The sequence below is a fragment of the Chionomys nivalis genome, chromosome 5 (assembly GCF_950005125.1).
Source record: "Chionomys nivalis chromosome 5, mChiNiv1.1, whole genome shotgun sequence".
Classification (NCBI taxonomy): Eukaryota; Metazoa; Chordata; class Mammalia; order Rodentia; family Cricetidae; genus Chionomys; species Chionomys nivalis.
In genome coordinates, this window is record NC_080090.1 from 16968984 (window position 1) to 16992170 (window position 23187).

Genomic DNA, 23187 nt, shown 5'->3' on the forward strand with positions numbered 1-23187 from the left:
GGAAAGGCATCCCATGAACTGTCATCCTGGAGATGGCAGGCATCTGTTCCTTGGGGGAGATGAGAAGGCAGGTGTCTAGGAAAAAAAATTGTTATCACTAAAGGTGAGTGTGCTAACCGGGTGGTGGTGGCGCACACCTTTAATCCCAGCACTCGGGAGGCAGAGGCAGGAGGATCTCTGAGTTTGAGGCCAGCCTGGTCTACAAGAGCTAGTTCCAGAACAGGCACCAAAAGCTACGGAGAAACCCTGTCTCGAAAATTCAAAAAAAAAAAAAAAAAAAAAAAAAAGATGAGGGGGCTGGAGAGATGGCTCAGAGGTTAAGAGCATTGCCTGTTCTACCAAAGGTCCTGAGTTCAATTCCCAGCAACCACATGGTGGCTCACAACCATCTGTAATGGGGTCTGGTGCCCTCTTCTGGCCTACAGAATATTTATACGTAATAAATAAATATTTAAAAAAAAAAAAAAGATGAGTGTGCCAGAATGAGGAGCAGGTAGGTTGTTTCCAGGTACTGGCTATGACAAACAATGCTGCTATGAACATAGTTGAGCACATGTGTCGCGCCCGCCTCGTCCAGCAAGGAAGACGCAACATCGGAGCTCTTCTTGCAAGCAGTTTATTCAGGACCTTATTTACAGCTTCTCTCTCTTTCCCTTTCTCTCTCTCTTTCTCCGGGCAAACCTCTCCCAGCCCTTAAATAGGCACGGGCCGCCAATCCCAGATTGCCACGTGGGCACTGTCCATAGGTCCACGCATATGCAAACAGCTGACGATCATTGCGTGATAATAGCATAAGTCAGGCCTTAGCCATATAAGCAGTTGATTATTATAGAGAGCACTCGCTTTCGGGATAGCGGAGAGCAGAAGCCAGCACCATCAGGTGCGGCTCCACGCAGCTCTCTACACATCGCCATCAGGTGCGGCTCCACGCAGCTCTCTACACATCGCCATCAGGTGTGGCTACACGCAGCTCTCTACACACATGTCCTTGTGATACGATTGTCCTTTGGGTATATACCCAAAAGTGGTATTGCTGGGTCTTGAGCAAGGTTGTTTCTTAATTTTCTGAGAAATCGCCACACTGACATCCAAAGGGATTGTACCAATTTAGACTTCCACCAGCAATGGAGGAGTGTTCCCTTTTCCCCACAACCTCTCCAGCATAAGTTGTCATCAGTGGTTTTTTTTTTTTTAAAGAAGACTTTATTTATTTATTATGTATACAATATTCTGTCAGTGTGTGTGTCTGCAGGCCAGAAGAGGCCACCAAACCTCATTACAGATGGTTGTGAGCCACCATGTGGTTGCTGGGAATTGAACTCAGGACCTTTGGAAGAGCAGGCAATGCTTTTAACCACTGAGCCATCTCTCTAGCCCGTCATCAGTGTTTTTGATCTTGGCCATTCTTACAGGTGTAAGATGGAATCTCAGAATTGTTTTGATTTGCATTTCTCTGATGACTAAGGATGTTGAACATTTCCTTAAGTGTCTTTCAGCCATTTGAGACTCCTGTTGAGAGTTCTCTGTTTAGGTCTGTACTCTATTTTTTTTATTAGATTATGTGACCTTTTGGTGTCCCATTTCTTGAGTTCTTCATATATTTTGGAGATTAGACCTCTGATGTGGGGTTAGTGAAGATCTTTTCCCATTCTATAGGCTGTCATTTTGTCTTCTTGACTGTGTCCTTTGCTTTACAGAAGTTTTTCAGTTTCAGGAGATCTCGTTTATTGTTTCTTTCCACCTTACTGTGTTTTAAGATTAACTTTTTATATCTCAGTTTCCCCTGAATGGCACTTAAGGAAATCCAAGATTATTCTGGATATTTTCACCATATTCTCACATACAGCTAAACTTAAATATTTAAATTGAACTGATGATTTAAAAATGGTGGCTAGTATTTCAGTGAGCAAGCTTTGTGGCATGCGACTTCTGGTCTTTTATTATTGAACTTTCCAGCCCAAACTGCATATTAACTTGGACAAACTTAAGGAATAAACTAATTCATCTCCCTTAATTATTATTCATAACCATCTGTCTTTAAAAATGTATATGCCAGTTTTTATCCATAACTGTGATTGTTGTCATTACTACCTGACATGGTGAAACATTAGCTAAGAAAGCAGGCTTTTGTTACACAACACAAACATTTTTATGTAATAATTATAGAAGGCAGTTCTTTAAACAAATCATGGACTGAGGGCCACTTTTGAGACAGGGTCTTGTATAGCTCAGACTCACTACTGTATCTGAGGATGACTTAATTTCTGCCTTGGGCTAGGATTATAGGAGTGCACCACAACACAGGATGGACTTTTTTTTTTTTTTTTGACATTTATAAACATTTATTCTTTTGAACTGGAAAAGACTCATACCCACACATTGTACAGTTTTGCAAAATTACACAAATTGAAAATAAGAGTCTTTGATATCTGGTAATCTTTTGTAAACAGTGTAAACAAATTTAAACCACTGATGAAGAAGTTTTTACAACTCAGCAAATGCATTTTTTTTTTTTTTTTTTTTTTTTTTTTTTTTTTGGTTTTTCGAAACAGGGTTTCTCTGTAGCTTTGGAGCCTGTCCTGGAACTAGCTCTTTTTTTTTTTTTTTTTTTAAATATTTATTTATTATGTATACAATATTCTGTCTGTGTGTAATACATGCAGGCCAGAAGAGGGCACCAGATCACATTGCAGATGGTTGTGAGCTACCATGTGGTTGGTGGGAATTGAACTCAGGACCTTTGGAAGAACAGACAATGCTCTTAACCTCTGAGCCATCTCTCCAGCCCCTGGAACAGGCTGACTTCGAACTCACAGAGATCCGCCTGCTTCTGCCTACTGAGTGCTGGCATTAAAGGCATGCGCCACCGCCCAGCTGCAAATGCATTGTCTTAGGTGACAAAGCATTCAAAGAGAAGACTTCAGATGAGTGGCATTTAGTTATTGGAAAGACACTAACTAGAAAATGTAAGGATTTTCCTGCATAGGATGAATCTTATCTCCTTTTAATCTAAGTGATTTGTTTAAGAGGTATTGAGAACCTAATTTACTTCATACTTAACGGCTGGATTTTTATTTTATTTATTTATTTATTATGTATACAATGTTCTGTCTGTGTGTATGTCTGCAGGCCAGAAGAGGGCACCAGACCTCATTACAGATGGTTGTGAGCCACCATGTGGTTGCTGGGAATTGAACTCAGGACCTTTGGAAGAGCAGGCAATGCTCTTAACCACTGAGCCATCTCTCCAGCCCCCTACGGCTAGATTTTTAAAAATGAGCATTCTGCATCTACAATGTTTGTGACCCAGAAGTGTTTTAGATTTCAGGCTTTTAATTTGTGCATGGGAAGAAGCTTCATGGTGTGGAATATTCCACTACTGGATCATGTGATACAGCATTTCAGGCTTGGGGGTTTTGTGAATTAGGAAAGAATAGAATGTTCAACCTAGAATAAGGAACTGATCATTTGTCTCAAAGTTACCAATACATTGAACATTTAGTAAATATTTATTAAGTTTAATAATAACAATTTAGAATTAAACAATTTTAGAAATGACAAGTTAGAATTTGGGGGGGGGGCTAGGAAATTTTAATGTGCTTCATATTTTAAGAGATCTGTCTTTTTTGACATTGAGACGTTTTCTGAAGCACAAAACTTATGATTTTTAGAAAGAATGATTGGCCTGTGGGCTAAAGAGATGAAAAATCCAGATAAAAGTTGTGTTAGTTCAAAAAGACTAACTTACAATAAATAACATGCTTTTGGAATGTAATGTATGTTTTAGGATTCTACCAGAATGGTGATAAATTGTTATGAGTGTAATAATATACCAGGAAGTTTATGGCAGTATTGTTTATAATGACAGAAAACTGTAAACAACTCAAATTGCTTTCATTGTGGGACCAGTTTAATTATTGTATGTACAGCTAAAAAGAATATAAAAGAATGAAATGGTTTTATTTGCAAGGTTGTGGAATGGTCTTTAACATTATTAAATAAACAAATATAGTTATCTGTCAACAGATACTTTATTCATCCATAAAGAAGAATGAAATGGCATTATTTGCCTATATAATAGTCTAGAAACATGAAAATTGATGATTTGGAAAAAGGAACTGGGTGGGGAAGAGGAGGTAAAGGAAGTGAGTGAATATAGCCAAAATATATAAGCTTGAAACTTAGTACAGTGGGTATGCAATGATAGGAATAATTGGACTGATCCATGCTCTATATAGGACCAGAGATACCTACAAACTAAGTGGATTGAGCTTTTACCCTTCCTCTCTTAAAAAGTTATGTGACTTCCTGTATCCCCAGAAACCTGAATTCATTAATTTCTTGTTCCTTTCAGAGTAATCCCTCAAGTGTACTGTAGCATGGAAAGAACCAATATATATATATATATATATATATATATATATATATATATATGGCAGACATTTGGATTTCCTTGGGTTATATTGCCATCTAAGTAGGAATTAGTTAAGCTATTTGCCATATTTATTATCAGGCTCAATTTCTTTTTATTTTGTTTCAGGGAGGAAATAATGCTGGCCACACAGTTGTTGTAGATTCTGTGGAATATGACTTTCATCTTTTACCTAGCGGAATAATTAACCCAAATGTGACTGCCTTCATTGGTGAGTGTTTAAACTGAACCTCTTTGGGACATAATGGTATATTTCCAGTATCAAAACTGACATCGCTTTTACCAACCAAAGGGTCCTTGCCACATCACTAATGTTGGCCAAGATACCTTATAGGACAGAGCCACCAGGCTGCTTGGGTCCCAGGGTCTGTGCGTGTTGTAGTCTTTATTCCATAAAGAAGCTCCGATCGTCAGATCAGTTCTCCAAAGACTTAACTATGACAAGAACTACGAAATAGTTCATTCTAAATTCTTAGAAATAATAATCTGGTGATTTGTATTTCATTGTTTAGTGCTCATAGCACACTAAACTGATTGTGTGTGCTTCTGAAAGACATTGGTCTAGATGATGGCCCAGCTGCGCTGTTAGCTGGTAATTCCTTAATAAAATGCAATGACTTGTTAATAAATGTAACTTGTTCTTCTGTTCAAAATAGATGATTATTATACATGTCTACATTTTGACATTTATATATATGTCTATATTATAATTACAGGTGTTTAAGGTGGAGGATTGTTTGTTTCTTTTAGGAAATGGTGTGGTAATTCATCTTCCTGGATTGTTTGAAGAAGCGGAGAAAAATGTTCAAAAGGGAAGAGGTATGAATCAACGAGTTTAACTGTAATGTGTTATTTTCATTAAATGTGTTCTCATTTCTTCATCTCATTGACTAGTCTTGCCGTGCACCCTTTTCTGTTTGTGACTCATCACACTGAGTGATAATGAGTCTGCACCTTATTTGCTGAATCCACTTTTTTCGTTTCTTTGTAATGTTTTCCTTAGACTATCTCCTAAACCAACTTAGAATACATTTTTACACGTCAAAAACAACTGTGGGGGAGCTTACTAATTTTGGTTTGTCCTTGAGTACAGCACCTTTAGTGCTCTGCTGGAGAGACCACCCCTTAATCTATAAAGATTGAAATTGTGGATATTGTCAGTTTTATTTTATTTATTCTTAGTTTTTTGTGGCAGGGTTTCTTTGTATAGCCTTGTCTATCCTGGAACTCACTCTGTAGAGCAGGCTGGCCTTTAACTCAAGAGATCTGCCTGCTTCTGTTCTCCCAAGTGCTGGGATCAAGGGTCTGCACTAGTACCAACTGGCTTTAATTTTTTTTTAATTGTTATTTATTTATTTATTTATTTTTTAATGTTTGAGGCTTTTTTGTATTGGGGATTGAAGCTAGTGCCTGTACATGATAGGCAACTGCTGTATCATTGGGCAACTTTCCTAGCTCCTAAACCTGATTTTTTTTTTTTTTTTTTTTTTTTTTTTTGGTTTTTCAAGACAGGGTTTCTCTGTAGCTTTGGAGCCTGTCCTGGAACTCCCTTTGTAGACCAGGCTGGCCTCGAACTCCCAGAGATCCGCCTGCCTCTGCCTCCCGAGTGCTGGGATTAAAGGCGTGCACCACCACCGCCCGGCTCCTAAACCTGATTTTTATATCCAGATGTTAGTTTTGAGAGCAGTTTATCCTGAGAACACGTATAATTTATTAATTTGGTAATATAAAGGAAACTACCTGTTTGAATTTGTTTTGTCTGTTCCTCCAACAGTCATTTCCCCTTGTTTATTGAATGATGGAAGCCAGGTATGAATGCAAACAGCTCATAGTTCCATGGGGCACTGCATCTATTTCATTATCTCTCCGTATCCTGTGTCTAGTAATCTCCAATACTCTGGAGAAATCATTGTTTTGTCTAGTCAGTCACATTTCTTTGTAACTCTCTCTTGGAAAGGGTGTCATTATTAAAACCAATTTTCTTCTCTTAAATTTCCAAATGGTATGTACCCAATCTCCACACCTATGTCCAGAAAAATATTTTCCTGCACTTTGCTTTTGGGGATTCTTAGGAGTACTCATGTAAGTGTGGCTGCCTTGAGATAGGAACTGCTTAGAACAAAATACTTGGCGATTAGAGCATGAATGATCTTAGATGTTAAGAAAGCCAGTGACAGCCTTGATAAGCTCCATGCATCTTCCCATGCAGAAGTAAAGATACAAACATGAATGCCTCAGTAAAAACACTCTTATAAAACATTCTATTCATAAAGAAATTAAATCTTAAAAAAAAAACCAAAGTGTTTGATGAAGTGTATCTTTTCTCTCCTAGGTCTAGATGGCTGGGAAAAAAGGCTTATCATATCGGACAGAGCTCATATTGGTATGGAGGCCATATTGTATTTATTTATAACTGCCTTTTTATCAAATGTGAAGGCATTTAGAAATTAATTGACTCTTATGTTCGTTTATGAATTGTGGTTGAAGTAAAATGCATAAGATCGTGTGTGTGTGTGTGTGTGATGGCACACACCTTTAATCCTAGGCGGAGGCAGAGGCAGGTGGATCTCTGAGTTCAAGGCCAGCCTGGTCTACAAGAGTTAGTTCCCGGATAGGCTCCAAAACTACAAAGAAACCTTGTCTCAAAAAAACAAAAACTTTTTTGAAGAAAACTATACTGAATTAGCATACAGTTTTTTTAAATGAATGTCCTCTTTTCCATTACGTTGTTCACCATAAGGTTCTTAATCTATAAATCTGTAAAGAGCAGTTTTGTGGTATTGTTAAGCATTTTTATTTCACTAGTATCCTGTATGATTTATTTTTAGTGGCCTGCTTATCCTTATTCTGTTCTTGGTACTTCAAAAGCTATTGGTATGACTGTATACAGCATTTAGAATACTTGGATATTTTAAAAAACTCAAAGTAGGATTCTCTATACAAATGCTTTAAGTTCATCACTTTGTCTGAGAATGTAGGTTGCACACTGGGGGAATTACTTTAGTGCTTTAGACTGCCAGGGTGAAAGGAGGGGTGCTGGGGTAGACGGTGCAAAAAAGAAAGACCCTTCTTTCCTTTTGGCTTTGACTCACAGTCTTGCTGCGTTGCCAGGCTGGACTGGAACTCTCGTATATTCCAATCTGGCCTGCAGTGTGTGCTCCTCTCACCCTTCTGTCTTAACAGGCTGCTAGGGACCGACTCCCAGAGGCTCTGACGCTAGCACGCTTGCGTGTGCCTGTCCAGTCTCTTCTGCTGTTGTCAACATTGTGGTGTAAGCTTAATACAGTGTCAATAGTTTTAAAGAAATTTTAAAATGATAAAGATGCTATACAGTTTTAGAAATACTTAAGCAGAGCTGAAGAGATGGTTCAGAAGGTTAGGAGTATTCATTACTTTGCTGAGATCCTAGGTTTGATTTTGAACCTCACATGGTGGTTCATACCACACGGAACTCCACTTGCAGGGGATCCAATCCCCTCTTCTTACCTCTGGGAACTAAGCACACATGCAGGCAAAACACACAGAAAATAATGACTAAGTTTAAGAGACTAAGAGGTTTTTTTGTTTTGTTTTTGATTTATTTATTTATTTATTTGGGTTTTTCGAGACAGAGTTTCTCCGTAGCTTTTGGTTCCTGTCCTGGAACTAGCTCTTGTAGATCAGGCTGGCCGCGAACTCACAGAGATCCTCCTGTCTCTGCCTCCCGAGTGCTGGAATTAAAGGCGTGCGCCACCACCGCCTGGTTTGTTTTAGTTTTGGTTTTTGAAAACAGGGTTTCTCTATGTAGCTCTTGCCACCCTGGAACTTGCTCTGAACACCAGACTGGCCTCAAAATTCTACCTGCTTCTGCCTCCTGAGTGCTGGGATTAAAGGTGCATGCCACTACTTACTGCCTGGCTAAGATTTTTTTAAATCAAAAAATTTAAGCAACTTAATGTAGATTTTTTTTTTTTCACATCGTCTTCTGTCCTGCCCTACTGATGTAGTTTGTAATAAGAACTGAGAAATGAGCAGGCGACTTAAACATTCTAAGTATCCCAAGTGCAGAGTTGCTGATGTCTGTCCTTTATCTTCTGTTGAGTACCTGCCTTGTGCTAGACACTGAAGGTGCAAGAGTCTTAGAAAAGACACTATTAAAAAAAATCCTTTAATATGTAAGTATGTAACAATATGTAAGATAAATATATCATGAATGTCATGGTACAGAGTGCTAATTTTCAAGGTGAGGCTGGGTGTTAGGAAAATAGTCCTAAGTAGAAGCAGGTGATTTGAAGAGGTAGTGGGAGCATCTTAGTTATAAAGTGCCCAGGAGGATTCCCTGAGAAGTGAAGCCCAACCGAGATGCAGCTCGGGAAAGCAAACCAAGAAGGTGTTAGCTGTATTGTGGGTTACATTGAATGCATTATATCTTTGTGTTAATAAAGCTGAAGTATAGCACTGGTAGTGTAGTTCAGTGGTAGAAAGTGCTGAGTAATTACCAGTATCAAATACTTAGATTAGTGAAACTCAGCCAAATTTACCTAGAACTATTTTTTTATTAGTGAAACCACTAAGGATGTACAGTAACCTTGTTTTAAAAATCAGAATAAATTCTCAAGATGGTTTTTCTTTTCTTCGATGTCTAGACTTCTGTGGGAAACAGAAGCAATATTCAAAACAACTTCAGAGAGAGTAATCAAAAGTAATTGAAAGGCATTAAAATATCACCGAAAATCATTGTTCTGATACAGTAATAGCTTCCTGAGGCCTAGAAAAGCAATAACTTTGTGTCAGGGTGCTAAATTAATTTTTGAAAATACAGTTCAACTGTTCTGTTACCTATTTATTTGTGGTTTTCTAGTTGCCTTTTTAACTTCTGGTAATGGAAAGTTTTAAATGCAAATGTTTTTTATGCAGAAGAAATTGTATGGCATATTCTAATATCTCAGTTGTTTTATAACTGCCTTGCTAAATTGGGGTTTAATGAAACAACTCTTAAGACTAATTCTGATCCCTGAAATGATTTAGAAAAGTTACTGTCTGGGCAACAGGATAGAAGCATGACCACACTAATCATATGATAGTAGTTTGAAGAACAACATGAAACACTAGAATTCATAAAAAACATACACAATCCAATGATACAGGCTTCCAAGTCCTGGAAAAAATTGCTCTGATGACTTTTAGCTCATACTTATCTTATAGATTAGTTCTGTCATTTGGAACTTTACTTAAAACTTTAGTTTATACTGTCTTTTGCATCTGACCTCCACTGAACATTTTGCTGTAATTGTTACAATTCTATTGTTATTGCTACTTGAAGCAAAATTTTTCTTTTTAAAAAATTGTTACCTATTATGAATATACCAAATCTTTTATTCCCTACCATTGATGAAAATTGAGTTTTTCCAATATTAGTTTATTAAAAATATCATGACTATGACATTCTTTTTGTGTTTTTTTTTCTTGTCTGTTTGGGTTTTGTTGTTATTGTTGTTGTTGTTTGAGTCAGGGTTTCTCTGTGGCTTTGGAGCCTGTCCTAGAACTAGCTCTTTTTTTTTTTTTAAATTTATTTATTATGTATATAGCATTCTGGGTACCAGATCTCATTATAGATTGGGTGTGAGCCATCATGTGGTTGCTGGGAATTGAACTCAGGACCTCCTGAACAACAGTCAGTTCTCTTAACCTCTGAGCCATCTCTCTAGCCCCCTAGAACTAGCTCTTGTAGACCAGGCTGGTCTCGAACTCACAGAGATTCACCTGCCTCTGCCTCCCAAGTGCTGGGATTAAAGGCGTGCGCCACCACCGCCCGGCCTCCAATATAATTTTAAGGATACTCTTTTACCTACTTGTGTGGTGCTGAGACATATATTGATTCACACACTGCAAATTCAGCATCTGTAATAGACAAAAATTTCAAAACTCTCACAAGACATCTCAGAGAAAACTGGTGATTGTAGTGTGAATTCTAATTGTTCTTAATAATTAAAACCCAGAGTCAGATATCGAGGTAAATACTGAAAGATAAGAGAAGTAAAGGATCCAGCCACTAGAGAGTCTTTTTACCTCTACTAAATCCTCAGACCAAAAGGGGCAAGATTCTGTCTCCATGAATCCTCACACTGAATAGACTAAGCTCCTGTCTCCTGCTTTATAGTCCTCTCTCTAGGCCCAGTCATATCCTTTCCTGTCTCTACCTCCCTAGTGCTGGGATTAAATCCACCACAGCCTGGCTCTGTTTTTCTTTTAGACTTGGTCAATCTCAAGTAGCCAGGGTGGCCTTGAACTCAACAATCTCTGTCTCCTGAGTGCTGGTATTAAAGGTGTGTGCCACCACTGCCTGGCCTCTATGGCTAGCTAGTGGCTAACTCTACATTTTGATCTTCAGGTAAGCTTTATTTATTAGATCACAAACAAAATGTCAGCACAGGTGATTATACAAAGGTGTTAACCTTGCTAAGCAGGGCTCTGAGTGGAGCTGCCCTTGCAGTTTCTGTAGTGTCTCAAAAGCAGGAAATTAGGGGAACAACACTTTCTGCATAGCTTTGGAGGTTAAGGATTGTGAGAATGCAATTTCAGTCCAGGTTTTATCAAAATTTTATAATTTCTATATAACTAATGTGTATCTTCTGATGCTCATAGTGGTGCACATCATTAATCCTAGTACTTGTTAGGCAAGAACAGGTGAGTCTTTGAGTTTGAGGACAGCCAAGGTTACACAGAGAAACTGTCTTGGAAAAAAACAAACAAAATGCTTCCCTAATTCTGAAAAATCAGTCGTTTTATTTAATAATTTATTTGGAAATAATAACAATTGATAAAAAGAAATCCTGGCATACTATGATAAAAATCACTGAATTGTATACCTAAAACTGTTTTTATGGTCTGTTAACTATAAAATTACGGTACGTTTTAAGAAAAAAACAAGTAAATAAACTTTAGTTAGAAGTTCATAGAATAAAACCCTAGGCCTGCCTGCCTGTGAGTTGTTTATGTAGTGAGTCAGTAATTATTTGAGCATTTGCTGGTACAGAAATTAACTAGCAAACAGTTGTCATCTGTCCTACTGCTCAGGGTATTGTCAGGGGATGTGAATGTGCATATAGGTGCATAGAGGCATATTGCACAGGAAGTTTATAGTTGTGGTCAAGGACTGCAAGGGTGCTGATATGAGCAGAAGAGTGTTTGCCATATCAGAGTTTTTCTTTAGGAGTTGTGGAAAAACATTAAGTTCATAGACAGGGATGCGATGAGTTATTTGTGTCTTCGCAAGAAATTTTTGGATGCATTAAATAATTTGAATTCCATGTTCAAGAGTGGAAAGGTGCACAGGTTAGAGTGTAGCTTTAGTGAAAGGTGATGGAAGTTTGGGACTAGGGAGGAAGAAAGAGGAGGTGTCAATGTGATCTCTAGACTCCTCCTAGAGTCCAAACTTGAAGATGTAGAAGAAAAAAGGATTATCTTTGGCTGAGTGTTGGTGTTGCATGCTTTTAATTCCAGCACTGAGGAGGCAGAGATCTTGAGTTTGAGGTTAGCCTGGTTATTAACAGTGAGTTCTAGGATGGTCATCAGGTAAGGATATTCTAAATTTTGCCTTTCTTCTTTTTGAAACACTCTGTGATCTAGGCTGTCCTCAAACTTGTTGTTCTCCTGCCACACAACCTGTTTAGTGCTGAAATTACAAGTGTAAGCTGCCATAGGACTTTAGGAATATAGCAGTATAATTTGTCATAAACAAGGTTGGAAAGATTTCTGGTTTTAGTAATTTGAAATAGACTATTTTTAGTCTGTATGTTATCTTTGTTTCAATACCAACTGTGATTTGTTTGATTTCTTTTCAGTATTTGATTTTCACCAAGCAGCTGATGGTATCCAGGAACAGCAGAGACAAGAACAAGCAGGAAAAAAGTATGCTATATACATATACATACATACATACATATATATATCTGTTTAATTGTGGTGTAGTTTGAGCACTTCCTTATGTAGAAATAAATGTGAGCCAGAAATAAAACAAAATTCAGAATAGGTAAGAATATTTTACTTAGGTTTCAGAGAAAATCAGTTAGATTACGCAAATAAACTTGCAGGAAATTGCATAAATAATAAACAGTTATATGTAACTTTCTTCTTTGGAAACATCTGGCTGAAGACTTACATCTTCCCTCTGTAACTTGAAGCTTGTTTTGGTTTCCTTTTAAGTTTGGGTACCACAAAAAAGGGCATTGGCCCAGTGTATTCCTCCAAAGCTGCTCGGAGTGGACTTCGGATGTGTGATCTTGTTTCTGACTTTGATGGCTTCTCTGAGAGGTAACAGACTTGTTTTCAAAATTTAAAAAAAAAAGCATTTTAAAATGAAGTACAAAATTGAAGCATCAGTATTCAGATTTACTTCATGGAAAAATAACCTAATGATGATGTAAGAATGATTACCTCAGACAGAGCCATGTGGTTTTTAAGGACTGACATGTGACATGGTTTTCTTTGAAAGGAAGTGTCCCCAGTATGGTAGTACTGATGTACTACTCACCACGTCCTAGGATTAAGGACCCCATTATGTCTTCCCAGGTCTCAGTAGATTATTGTGTGCACATCTTCAAAACTAGAGATGCTACAATGACGTAGTCTCTATGGTACAGTTTCCATGGAAATGTAGTTTGTTTGCATTGGCAGGCGACTGTACTGAAAAGTCCAGAGTCTAGTGTCTGAGTATCATATAGACCATCCCCTTTCATTTTTTTACACAGTAGAATGTGTTTTATCTTTTCTATTTTCATATTTTAGTGATTCTATCCTTTCTCCAACTGTACATATCACTTTAATTATATTTTGTCTTCAATGTAAAAACTTATACTTATTATGAATAAATATAATTTATTTGTATGCTTATCTCCTTTTTAAATTTTTAAAATTTTCTCAAAAAGTATTTTCAGTTTCAGAACTAATTTGCTTTTGAGACTATTTACAAAGCATAGAAATCACTTGACTTGAACATGATATTATTTGAAGTATACTTTAAGATAGTTAATGCCATGATGATCTGTTTCTTTCTCAGGTTCAAAGTTCTAGCTAACCAGTACAAATCTATATACCCTACTTTGGAAATAGACATTGAAGGTGAATTACAGAAACTTAAGGTAATGCTTTCTTAGCTCAGTGATGTGCTCTTAAATACTGATTTACCAAACTGACATTTAGGTTTTTTGTGCACTCCATCTTTATGTATTAACTTGTGAAAGAATTTGCAAGTCATTTTGGACATAGCATGTTTGTATAATGTCACACAGTTTGGTCTAAATGGAATGTTGGATGGGAAAAGGAAATGGTATTGAAAATAGCCAGATTGCAGGTCACAGGTGCACCTGCAGGAAACTTAGCTTTTATTCAAAAGACAGTGGAAAGCTATTGGAGAATTTTGAACAGAAGGTAGTTATGCATGACTGCTGGAGTGTGGATCTGTAAAGAAAGAGGCAGTGTAAAGTCAGCGTGTTAGGGTTGGTAAACAGTCAGTTTCTTCAGCATTTATTTCTGAGACATAACTTTACTGGCCACCTAAGAAGCCCACCAATGATAACTGTTAGATCCAGTGGTGCCTGAGTTAGCAGAAGGTTTCAATCATTGGTAAATTTTGCATTGTTTTCTATATGCCTGGTAAAAGTATTAATACTGTTACCAGGACTGAGTAAGAATCTACATAACATATGTCATTCTGGAATAGGTCTCTTTATGATTCTGATAAATTGAGTGTGGTGGCCTTTGCCTGTAATCCTATCACCTGAGAAGCAGAAACAGGAAGGTCAAAAGTTAAAATTCATCTTCAGAAACGTACTGAGTTGGAGCCCAGCCTGGGCTACATGAGGTCATTCCTGAGGGGGAAAAAAGAAATATGGGCGATGGTGGCGCACGCCTTTAATCCCAGCACTTGGGAGGCAGAAGCAGGCAGATCTCTGAGTTCGAGGCCAGCCTGGTCTACAAGAGCTAGTTCCAGGACAGGATCCAAAGCTACAGAGAAACCCTGTCTCGAAAAACCAAGACAAAACAAACAAAAATCTATAACGGAAAAAAAACAGCAACAAAAGAAACAAACAAGATTTTCTCAAGTGACATGTGTTAAACCAGGACTTTATAGAGTCATTTTAGCCACACAGAAAGGACTGAAATATGAATATGTAAGAAATTAAAGACAAGCACCAGGGTGGATACAATATATTCCTATGGGTTCCTGGTAAATATCTTCTAGAATTACCATTCCGGGTGTCTATAGTTGAAATCAGGTGTTATTGCAGCTGTACTACAGCCCTCAGGGGAATTCTTGTTTATTTTTACTTTGACTTCTGAAGTTAAACATTACTAGCACCTCATGTTAGTATTTGATACTATCAGCCGATGATAAATTATGGTGTTGTTGCTGTAATAAGGAGGACAGCACTCTGTTGCTAACATCTGCGTGCTTGCCAGTGTCGTTTGTGTCCTCTCCACATTTTGGTGTCACTCTGATTTGAACTTGAAAATTGTTGGTTATATAAATTATAAATGCAGCTTTTCAAATACCTTTTCAAATGAAAATGTCAAAGTGCCATCTAATATAAACAGACAGTTCTTATTCTCTTTGAAAGCCAGCTTATGAAGTGAGTACTTTGCTCTGTTCCCATTGAAGTTGATATAGAACCCTTAAATGTCATAGTACTTATGTGTGTGTGTTGTTCAGGACTTCACACATGCTAGGTAAGTACTTTGCCACTTGCCACATCCCTAACTTTTGTACTGCTGATCATTCTTTTCTAAGAGCCCAGAGCGAATCCAAGTGTTGCACTAGGATGAGCCCCATCACCAGCGCCTTCTGCTTGGGTTTTGTCAGTTTCCACTGTTGAAGGCCAGGTAGTTTCCACTTTGACTGGTGTTATAATGTATTAGTGCACATGGAAACTGGTTTTTGTCTTTGTGTAGGGTTATATGGAAAGGATTAAACCGATGGTGAGAGATGGAGTTTATTTCCTATATGAGGCCCTCCATGGACCACCCAAGAAAATCTTGGTAGAAGGTGCAAACGCAGCATTGTTAGATATTGATTTTGGTAAGTGAGATATGATTCATAGGGAGTTTGACCGAGTCTAAAGTACTTAGATATAAATATTAATGTTAGCATTAAGGAGGTTATAAATAGTGCATTTAGCGATTATATTCAAGAATGAGAGAGCTTGTCATCTTATGGCAAGGTTTTAAAAGGAATAATATTGTGGCAAGCACAGTACAAATTTTACACTTCATTAGAAAAATGGAATCATTTGGATTCTGTGGGCTTGGAGTTCTGCAGATTGTGAATTTCATTAGTTGGTTCATGATTTATTCAACTCCTATTTCTATGGAACTGTAAAATGATAAAATCAATTTGTAGAGAATCTTTCCCTTTTTAAATCTTTAAAAAAATGGAAGTTAGTATTATATATTTTTTGAGATCTAAGCAAACCTATGTATGTTAACTCACTTTGTTCATGAGACTTTCTGGTAGGCTCAGCATTTCCTCCATCCTCATGGTTAAGCTAACCTTACTCAGATGACTGTTTCATTAATCTTGGTGGTTATATCTAAATATACTTTCTTACACGGTTAACAGTTCTGGGTGACTTTTTTAAAATTTTTATGTATTTGTGTGTTTTACTTGCATGAATGTCTGTATACCACATGAATACAGTGCTTTTGAAGGCCAGAAGTCATTGGATCCCCTGGAAATAGAGTTAAAGGTGGCTGTAAGCCATCAAGTGGGTGCTGGGAATCAAACCTGGGTCCTCTGGAAGAGCAGCAAGTGCTCTTAACTACTGAGCCACCCCTTGGGCTTGACATTTCATAAGCTTTGGATAACTAATTATTAAAGAGAATACATTTTCTCTTTTATATATATACCCCTTTATCCTATAATAATCAATCTGGAAAGAGTGTATAATTAGCAGAGTGAGTAGTTAAGTATAAAGGGGAGAAAAATGCACCCTCATAATTGTTGCTGTAATTTGAAGACTGCTGAATAGAGTTCAAAGGCTGAGGGAATGTTGAACACCACAAAATTACTGTTGCTCCAGGGTCCTGCTGCACCCTAAGTGTGTCCACCAGGGAGTGATTTGGAATTAATAGGAATCAATCAAACTGTGTAGGTGGGTGTCTGCATCAAATTCTTCCACAGCAGTGAGTACATACTATAGAGAGCCGAGTTAGCAAATAGACACACTCAGGTTCGCTACAGCGCAGATGCTGCAATTAAAGCTCTGACCATCTGCATTTTAAACTTATTACAGACAAAGAGAATTAAACCTAAAACATTGAGCCCTTGAGAGAGGGCAATACAGTTATGGTCAAGTCTTCAGATACCTGGAATAAATTCATATGCCTGATTTTAATGTAATTCTGTTTTAGAGTATGTGTGTACATGTGTTCATCTTAGTGTTTTGTTTCTTTTTTTCTATTTTCTAGGAACTTACCCTTTTGTAACCTCTTCAAACTGTACTGTTGGAGGTGTCTGTACAGGTTTGGGTATGCCCCCTCAAAACGTTGGAGAAGTGTATGGAGTTGTGAAAGCTTATACCACTAGAGTTGGTATTGGTGCCTTTCCCACAGAACAAGATAATGTAAGCCCCTTTCTTAGTAATCCAGTTTTTAAAGTATGGAAAGAAAAATCATATCTATCTTAAGAGACTCCTGCCTCTCTCTTCATTTGCAAGGGTCATTTGATATGTTTGCCTTCTCATTTTCAGTAAAACTATATAACCTTAATTCTTGGGATGATTGACTAGGTTTGTCTGTTTAAATAAATATTAATGACTTACTTGTTTATGAACTTTCCCTTTATTGTGAAAATTACAGGAGGAACTTAAAAGGAGAAAAGACATATTTTTTATTGTGTTCATGGCTTCTGTTTCATGTTTCTGGGCAGTAATAAGACACATTGTGGCAGAAGGGTAGGTGTAGGAAAACTGGTCACCTCACCTCATGGCATTTGGGAAGCCTCAGGACCCTCTGTTCTCTAACAAGGTCCTGCCTTCTAATAGTCCAGCTATGAACTCATATGTAGCAAGCCTACCCCCAAATAATGACCTGGAGACTTGTTAATTATGAAAGCCTGGTTTTAGCGTAGGCTTGTCCCACTGGTGATTATAACTTAACCTGTTTTTATTAATCTGTGTTCTGCCATGTGGCTCTTTTCCTCTCCTTCATTCTGTACTGGCTTCTCTGCCTGCCTAAATTGCATTCCTCACTCTGCCCAGAAGTCTCACTTAAAGTCTCCTGCCTAGCTATTTGCTGTTCAGCTCTTTATTTAACCAGTCCAGGTGCATTAGGGAGGTGAAGTAAAATATAGATACATTTTCATGCATAGCATGATCAAATATCTTGCAACACTCATCAATGGATTAATTCTTTGATAACATTAATGTCCCTGTGATCCAGTCACCTCTCAGTATTGCTAATTGCTGAGAACCAAGCCTTCAACACATGAGCCCTTTTGTGGGACACATCTAAGATCATAACAACTTGTTCTTATTAGGATCTAATTGTTTTGTTATCTCTCAATCTATATATGACCTGTATATAACAGAAAAAATATTACCTTAAAAATGTAAAAATGAAACCAAAACTGAACATACTCTAAGTAATGTCATCTCCATGGGCTCTTGTCTCCAGATTATTTCATGGAATATTTTTATCAAAAGAGATAATTGTTTATTATATAATCTCTAATATAATTCCCTGAATGTACAGCTCTGATATTCTAACTCATAAATTGTGTTATACAGGAAGTTGGAGAATTATTACAAACAAGGGGTAGAGAATTTGGAGTAACTACGGGCAGGAAAAGAAGATGCGGCTGGTTGGACCTTGTTTTACTCAAATACGCTCATATGATCAATGGATTTACTGCGTGAGTGTTCAAGATTTATTTCAGGAAATGGTAAACGGTTGATGACCACAAATTTGATTTTCAAGAAGTTATTTGAGAATCCCCTAACAGAAAAGCTTCATTCCTTCACCTCCATAATAAAATCCTAGTTTTAGCAGTGGGATGAGATGTAGAGAAAGTGCACAGGAAGAGACACCCAAGGCCCTAGAAAGAACCGTGGTAGTCTGACTCGCATGCGTGTGCAGAGTGTGGGGAGATGGGTAGGCAGGTAGGCTTAGATGAGCAGGACGAACACTGCACACAGAAGGACGATGCTGAGTGGGGATGGAGTGTGCACACTTAGTTCCTGACCTCCTGGAATCATATGTGCAGACATGTGCACTGTGTTGATGTGAGTGGACGTGCTCTGTAGGAGGAGCTGCGGGCTGTGTTCCTGCCGCCCGGCCACCACTAGCTTTACCCGAAATAACGACACACAAACTGTATTCATATAAACACTGCTTGGCCCATTTCTATTAATGTGTGTAGCACCACGAGGTGGTGACTTACCAGTGAGATTCTAGCCTACGTCCATCTTGGGTCGGAGCTTCATCACATCTGCCCTGGAGAGGAGTGGCATGTCGTCTGTCTGAGGCGTCTTACCTCACTGCCTTCTTCCTCCCAGCATTCTTTTCTGTTTACTCCACCCACCTATGTTCTAACCTATCAGGCCAAGCAGTTTCTTTATTAATTAACCAATGAAATCAACAGATTGATATATGACACTCCCACATCAGTGCTCCCCTTTCTGAGTCTTTGTCTCATCACCTTAAAATTGAGGTGATGATATTACTCCCATCATGGGCATTTGAACAAAGAGATGAGATGTAGGCATACTGTCCTGCTCCCTGAAAATATTCAATAACGTTACTAGCACTTTATATATAAGTAAATGTGTTTGTGTTTACATTAATAGGCTGAGCATCTAACAAGCAAAAGGAGGAGGGTTTTCTTTTTAATTTTTGGTTTTTTGTTTGTTTGCTTTTAAAAAAAACGAACAAACAACCCTCAAGATTGTGAATCAAAATCCCAAACCTAGTATTTTATTTAATTTCCACAGATTTTCCCTAAACTTCCTATTTTCCAGTCAGTTTTTGGGAAACTGATGTATGACGAAGTGGTCCTTGATGTTTCCTCACTCTGCCAGTTTCTGACCAGCAGGGTGTAGGTGATGCTAACCAGAGTGAAGAACTGGGGATGGTAGCATGTGTGGAATTGTACTTACTATCTCGTGATTATGTGGAACAGTGTGCTCTGCTGTGTCCCTCGGGCACAAAATGCATCCTTAACTCCAGGCAGCTTTCCCACAAGCCATCCCTCCTAAGAAAGCTGAGCAAGTGTGAAGTTACCAGTGAAAATCCGTTGTAATTACTAGAAAGTAACCTGGTATATTACGAAGACTATGTCAGTGGAGTGTCCTTGTGGATGTGGTGTTTTATGCTTGGCACTCTTTCAAGTACAATCCTAACAAGTTTTCAGAATTGCTTTTGAGCTTTGGGCTTTGCATGAATTGAAAAAAAAATTTTCCTGTACCAGTCAGACTGGAGGTCACAAGTTTGCTGTTTCAACAGTGTCTGGTTTTTGTTTTTTCAAAATTAGGTTGGCCCTTACCAAGTTGGATATTTTGGATATGTTTACAGAAATCAAAGTTGGCATTGCTTACAAATTAGATGGGGAAATCATACCTCATTTCCCAGGTACTCTTTTTTTTTTTTTTTTTTAAGGCTGTGTCTAACGTTTATAAGATTGTTAATATTGTCATCTAACTATACATTATGTATGATATATAATTGTTACTTGTTATAAGATTATATATCTTTCACAGACTTTTATTTTTACCTACTAATAATGCAGATGTATTCACTTTAATAACATTTTGTTCAAAAGTTGTATTAATTTCCGAGTTGGGTCACAAGCATGTACTTTATACTTTAACTCAAAATAAGAAAGCTATTTGGACTGTGCTGCTTCGGGGTTTAATTTTTTTAAACTTAAAATAATTGACATGCACAAGCTAAGTATGACCTGTAGCTTAGCTACTTAGGAGCCTAAGGCAAAAGGCCCACTTTTGAGCCCAGAAGTTTAAAGCTGGTTTGGGCAATATAGCAGGACCCTTCCCTGCAGCAGCATCAAAGTGGGTAAGGGAGAATTTTTTTTTTTTTAAATCGTTTGAATGATTTTCATTGAAAGTTCTCTCTTCCTTGGGAATAAAAGTGTTAAAAAAAAAAAAAAAGGACCCTTGGACCTTGTATTCTTTCTCAGTATATGAACTTACTTCATCCTTTAAGCCCTCCATTTGAAGGAGATGCCTACTTGAGCCAGTATAGTCTCTGAAGCCTGTCTTAATCACTAGGTTTCCTTACCCAGGAATTCAGTAAATGCTTCTAGATTTAGAAATGTAAATTGCTGGTTTTTCAGATTAGTTTTTCTTAAACACCAAGGAATTGCCAGTTGAAGGAATGTTGATAACCTTAATGAAAAACTTGGCAGGTTGGAAAGTTTTATGTCCCTGAGACTAGACATTCTTGGAGAATAATTTTCTGTCACTTTTCCAGTTTCTCTTATAGAAAAACAGACATCTGTTAACATTTTAGGATATGGTTACTTAGAAACTGATTACTCAAATATATGTTATGTCCTGGTCGTTAATGCGACCTCAAAACTGTTTTTAAGAGTTAATATAGCTCAAGTATCAAAGAATAGTGCAGTCAAATACAGTGACTTGGCAAGAGCCATCATGATTGTATAGCAGATTCATTATTTTTATTAAAAATACTAACAACTCAAACAGATAAACTTGTCAAATTTATGCTTTTTGGTTTTGTATTTGTATCTGGACTTGAGCCAGATTTCTCCAGAAATACTCCAAGATTGAAATTTTCATCCAAGAAGTGTTATAGAATGTTCTGAGAAACACCACTTGTAATGGCAGCAGTAGTACATGCAGTATAGCTGACCGCTGTCGCGTGCCCCATGGCTTCCTTTGAGTATCAGACATTACAGAGAGTCTATTATACTCGGATTCTGTTGCCTTCCTCTGAGTACTATGGATTCTTACTTTAGGGACCACTGAATTGGTGAATGGTTATCTTGAACTTGTATCATTGGTTTTATGCTTTGTTAATATTCTTGTGGAAAGTCCTATGTGTTTCCACAAACCGCTCTAGCTGCTACGTGGTCTCAGTCATTCTTGAGACTCTGCTCTGAAGAGGGAGACCTGAATAGTGTACCACACTATCCACCATGTCTGCAGATTCCAGCGTCCTGATATAGAGAAAGTCATTAGATGGAATAATAAAGAAATTGTCTATCCCACGGTAGATTTCTCAGAGGATTGAAGATGTACCAGCCTTCTGTAAAGTTGATGTTGTGTACACACATGGTTAATAGTATAGAAATTCAAAATGCTCCAGAAACAGAAGAAAGTTTGGCACAACTTTTACCAACCACTGTAACTGAAGTTTTAACTGTGTAATCTTTCTCCACTTAAGTGTATAGTCATGTTGCTAAAGAAATGCTGTTTTATAAAATACTACCCTAAAGGGTATGTGTGCTGGTGTTCACCTTGCTAATGGTCTGAAAATTCTAAATTCGGACACATCTGGTTTTGAGGATTTTGATAAGTGTCCTTGAACCTTCTTTTGTCAGTTATTTGAAGTGAGCATAGTGGTTCATACTTATACTTCCTTAACTTGGATAGGCTGAAGGGAGGATTGCCAAGAGTACAAGGCCAGCCTGGACTGACGAGAAACCATGTCTGAAAAACAAGTCATTTGGCAACAGGCAGTGTGTTCTATAAACACATATACTTCTTAACTTTCAGCAAACCAAGAAGTCTTAAATAAAGTGGAAGTTCAGTATAAGACTTTCCCAGGATGGAACACAGACATATCTAATGCAAGGACATTTAAGGAGCTTCCTGTCAATGCACAAAATTATGTTCGGTTTATTGAAGATGAGCTTCAAATACCAGGTAAACACTTCATGAGCAGCTGTCTTAATTTTCTGTTAGTTTGTGGGTTTTCTGTTCGTTTGTTTGATTTTGGTTTATTTACTCTTACAGCTTTCACCCTCATCAAAAATGTTTTTGTTGTGATGGTGGTTGTTTTTATCATTTGGTTTAAGCTGCTTGTCAGAGTGGAAATCTTGGATGGACATTAGGAAGTAATAGGGTATAAATAGGACATATATCTATTGCTGTATCTCATTACTGTTAATTTGGACTAAGATTTTATTGTCATGGTCACTGAGCGTGAAGGAATGGTAAATACTTTATAGTTAGAACAGAATAATAGGCAGGCTAGTCTGTGCTGGATCCCTTCTAGTATGCATTCTAGAAGAAAAAGAGAATTTCCTCTCTTTTTGACTTAGAATACAAGTTTTTCTATTCACCTTTTTGATTACATAATTGAAATACTTAAATTATCTTTGAATGGCAATAATGAATAATTCCTTTGTGGTCCAGAAATAAAAATATACAAACTTGAGCACACCTTTTAAAATTATGTGGTACATTGCAAATCATAAAACAGAGACTAAATGTGAAACTAGTTCATCATTTTTGTTTGTTTGTTTGGGTTTTTTTTTCTGTTTTTCGAGACAGGGTTTCTCTGTGGTTTTGGAGCCTGTCCTGGAACTAGCTTTTGTAGACCAGGCTGGTCTCAAACTCACAGAGATCCGCCTGCCTCTGCCTCCCGAGTGCTGGGATTAAAGGCGTGCGCCACCACCGCCCGGCCAGCAAATCATGTTTTATGTTTATAATATGCTAAAATTATTACATGGAAGAGCTCTATTTAAGGCTTATTTATTATTTTATGTGTGCCTGTACATAATGTATGTGTTCCACATG

The 23187-nt window shown here is 37.6% G+C and overlaps 1 protein-coding gene across 1 annotated transcript in view; it reads left to right on the forward strand.

Annotated features, from left to right (window-relative positions):
• Adss2 (adenylosuccinate synthase 2) overlaps window positions 1-23187 on the forward strand; it is a 32360-nt gene that overhangs the window by 7450 nt on the left and 1723 nt on the right. The window contains exons 2-12 of the mRNA XM_057770658.1: window positions 4541-4643; window positions 5183-5251; window positions 6765-6815; window positions 12256-12322; window positions 12617-12724; window positions 13470-13551; window positions 15362-15488; window positions 16877-17031; window positions 18196-18320; window positions 19938-20035; window positions 22162-22311. Of these exons, the coding sequence (XP_057626641.1) occupies window positions 4541-4643; window positions 5183-5251; window positions 6765-6815; window positions 12256-12322; window positions 12617-12724; window positions 13470-13551; window positions 15362-15488; window positions 16877-17031; window positions 18196-18320; window positions 19938-20035; window positions 22162-22311 (1135 nt within the window). The remainder of the gene's footprint in view (window positions 1-4540; window positions 4644-5182; window positions 5252-6764; window positions 6816-12255; window positions 12323-12616; window positions 12725-13469; window positions 13552-15361; window positions 15489-16876; window positions 17032-18195; window positions 18321-19937; window positions 20036-22161; window positions 22312-23187) is intronic.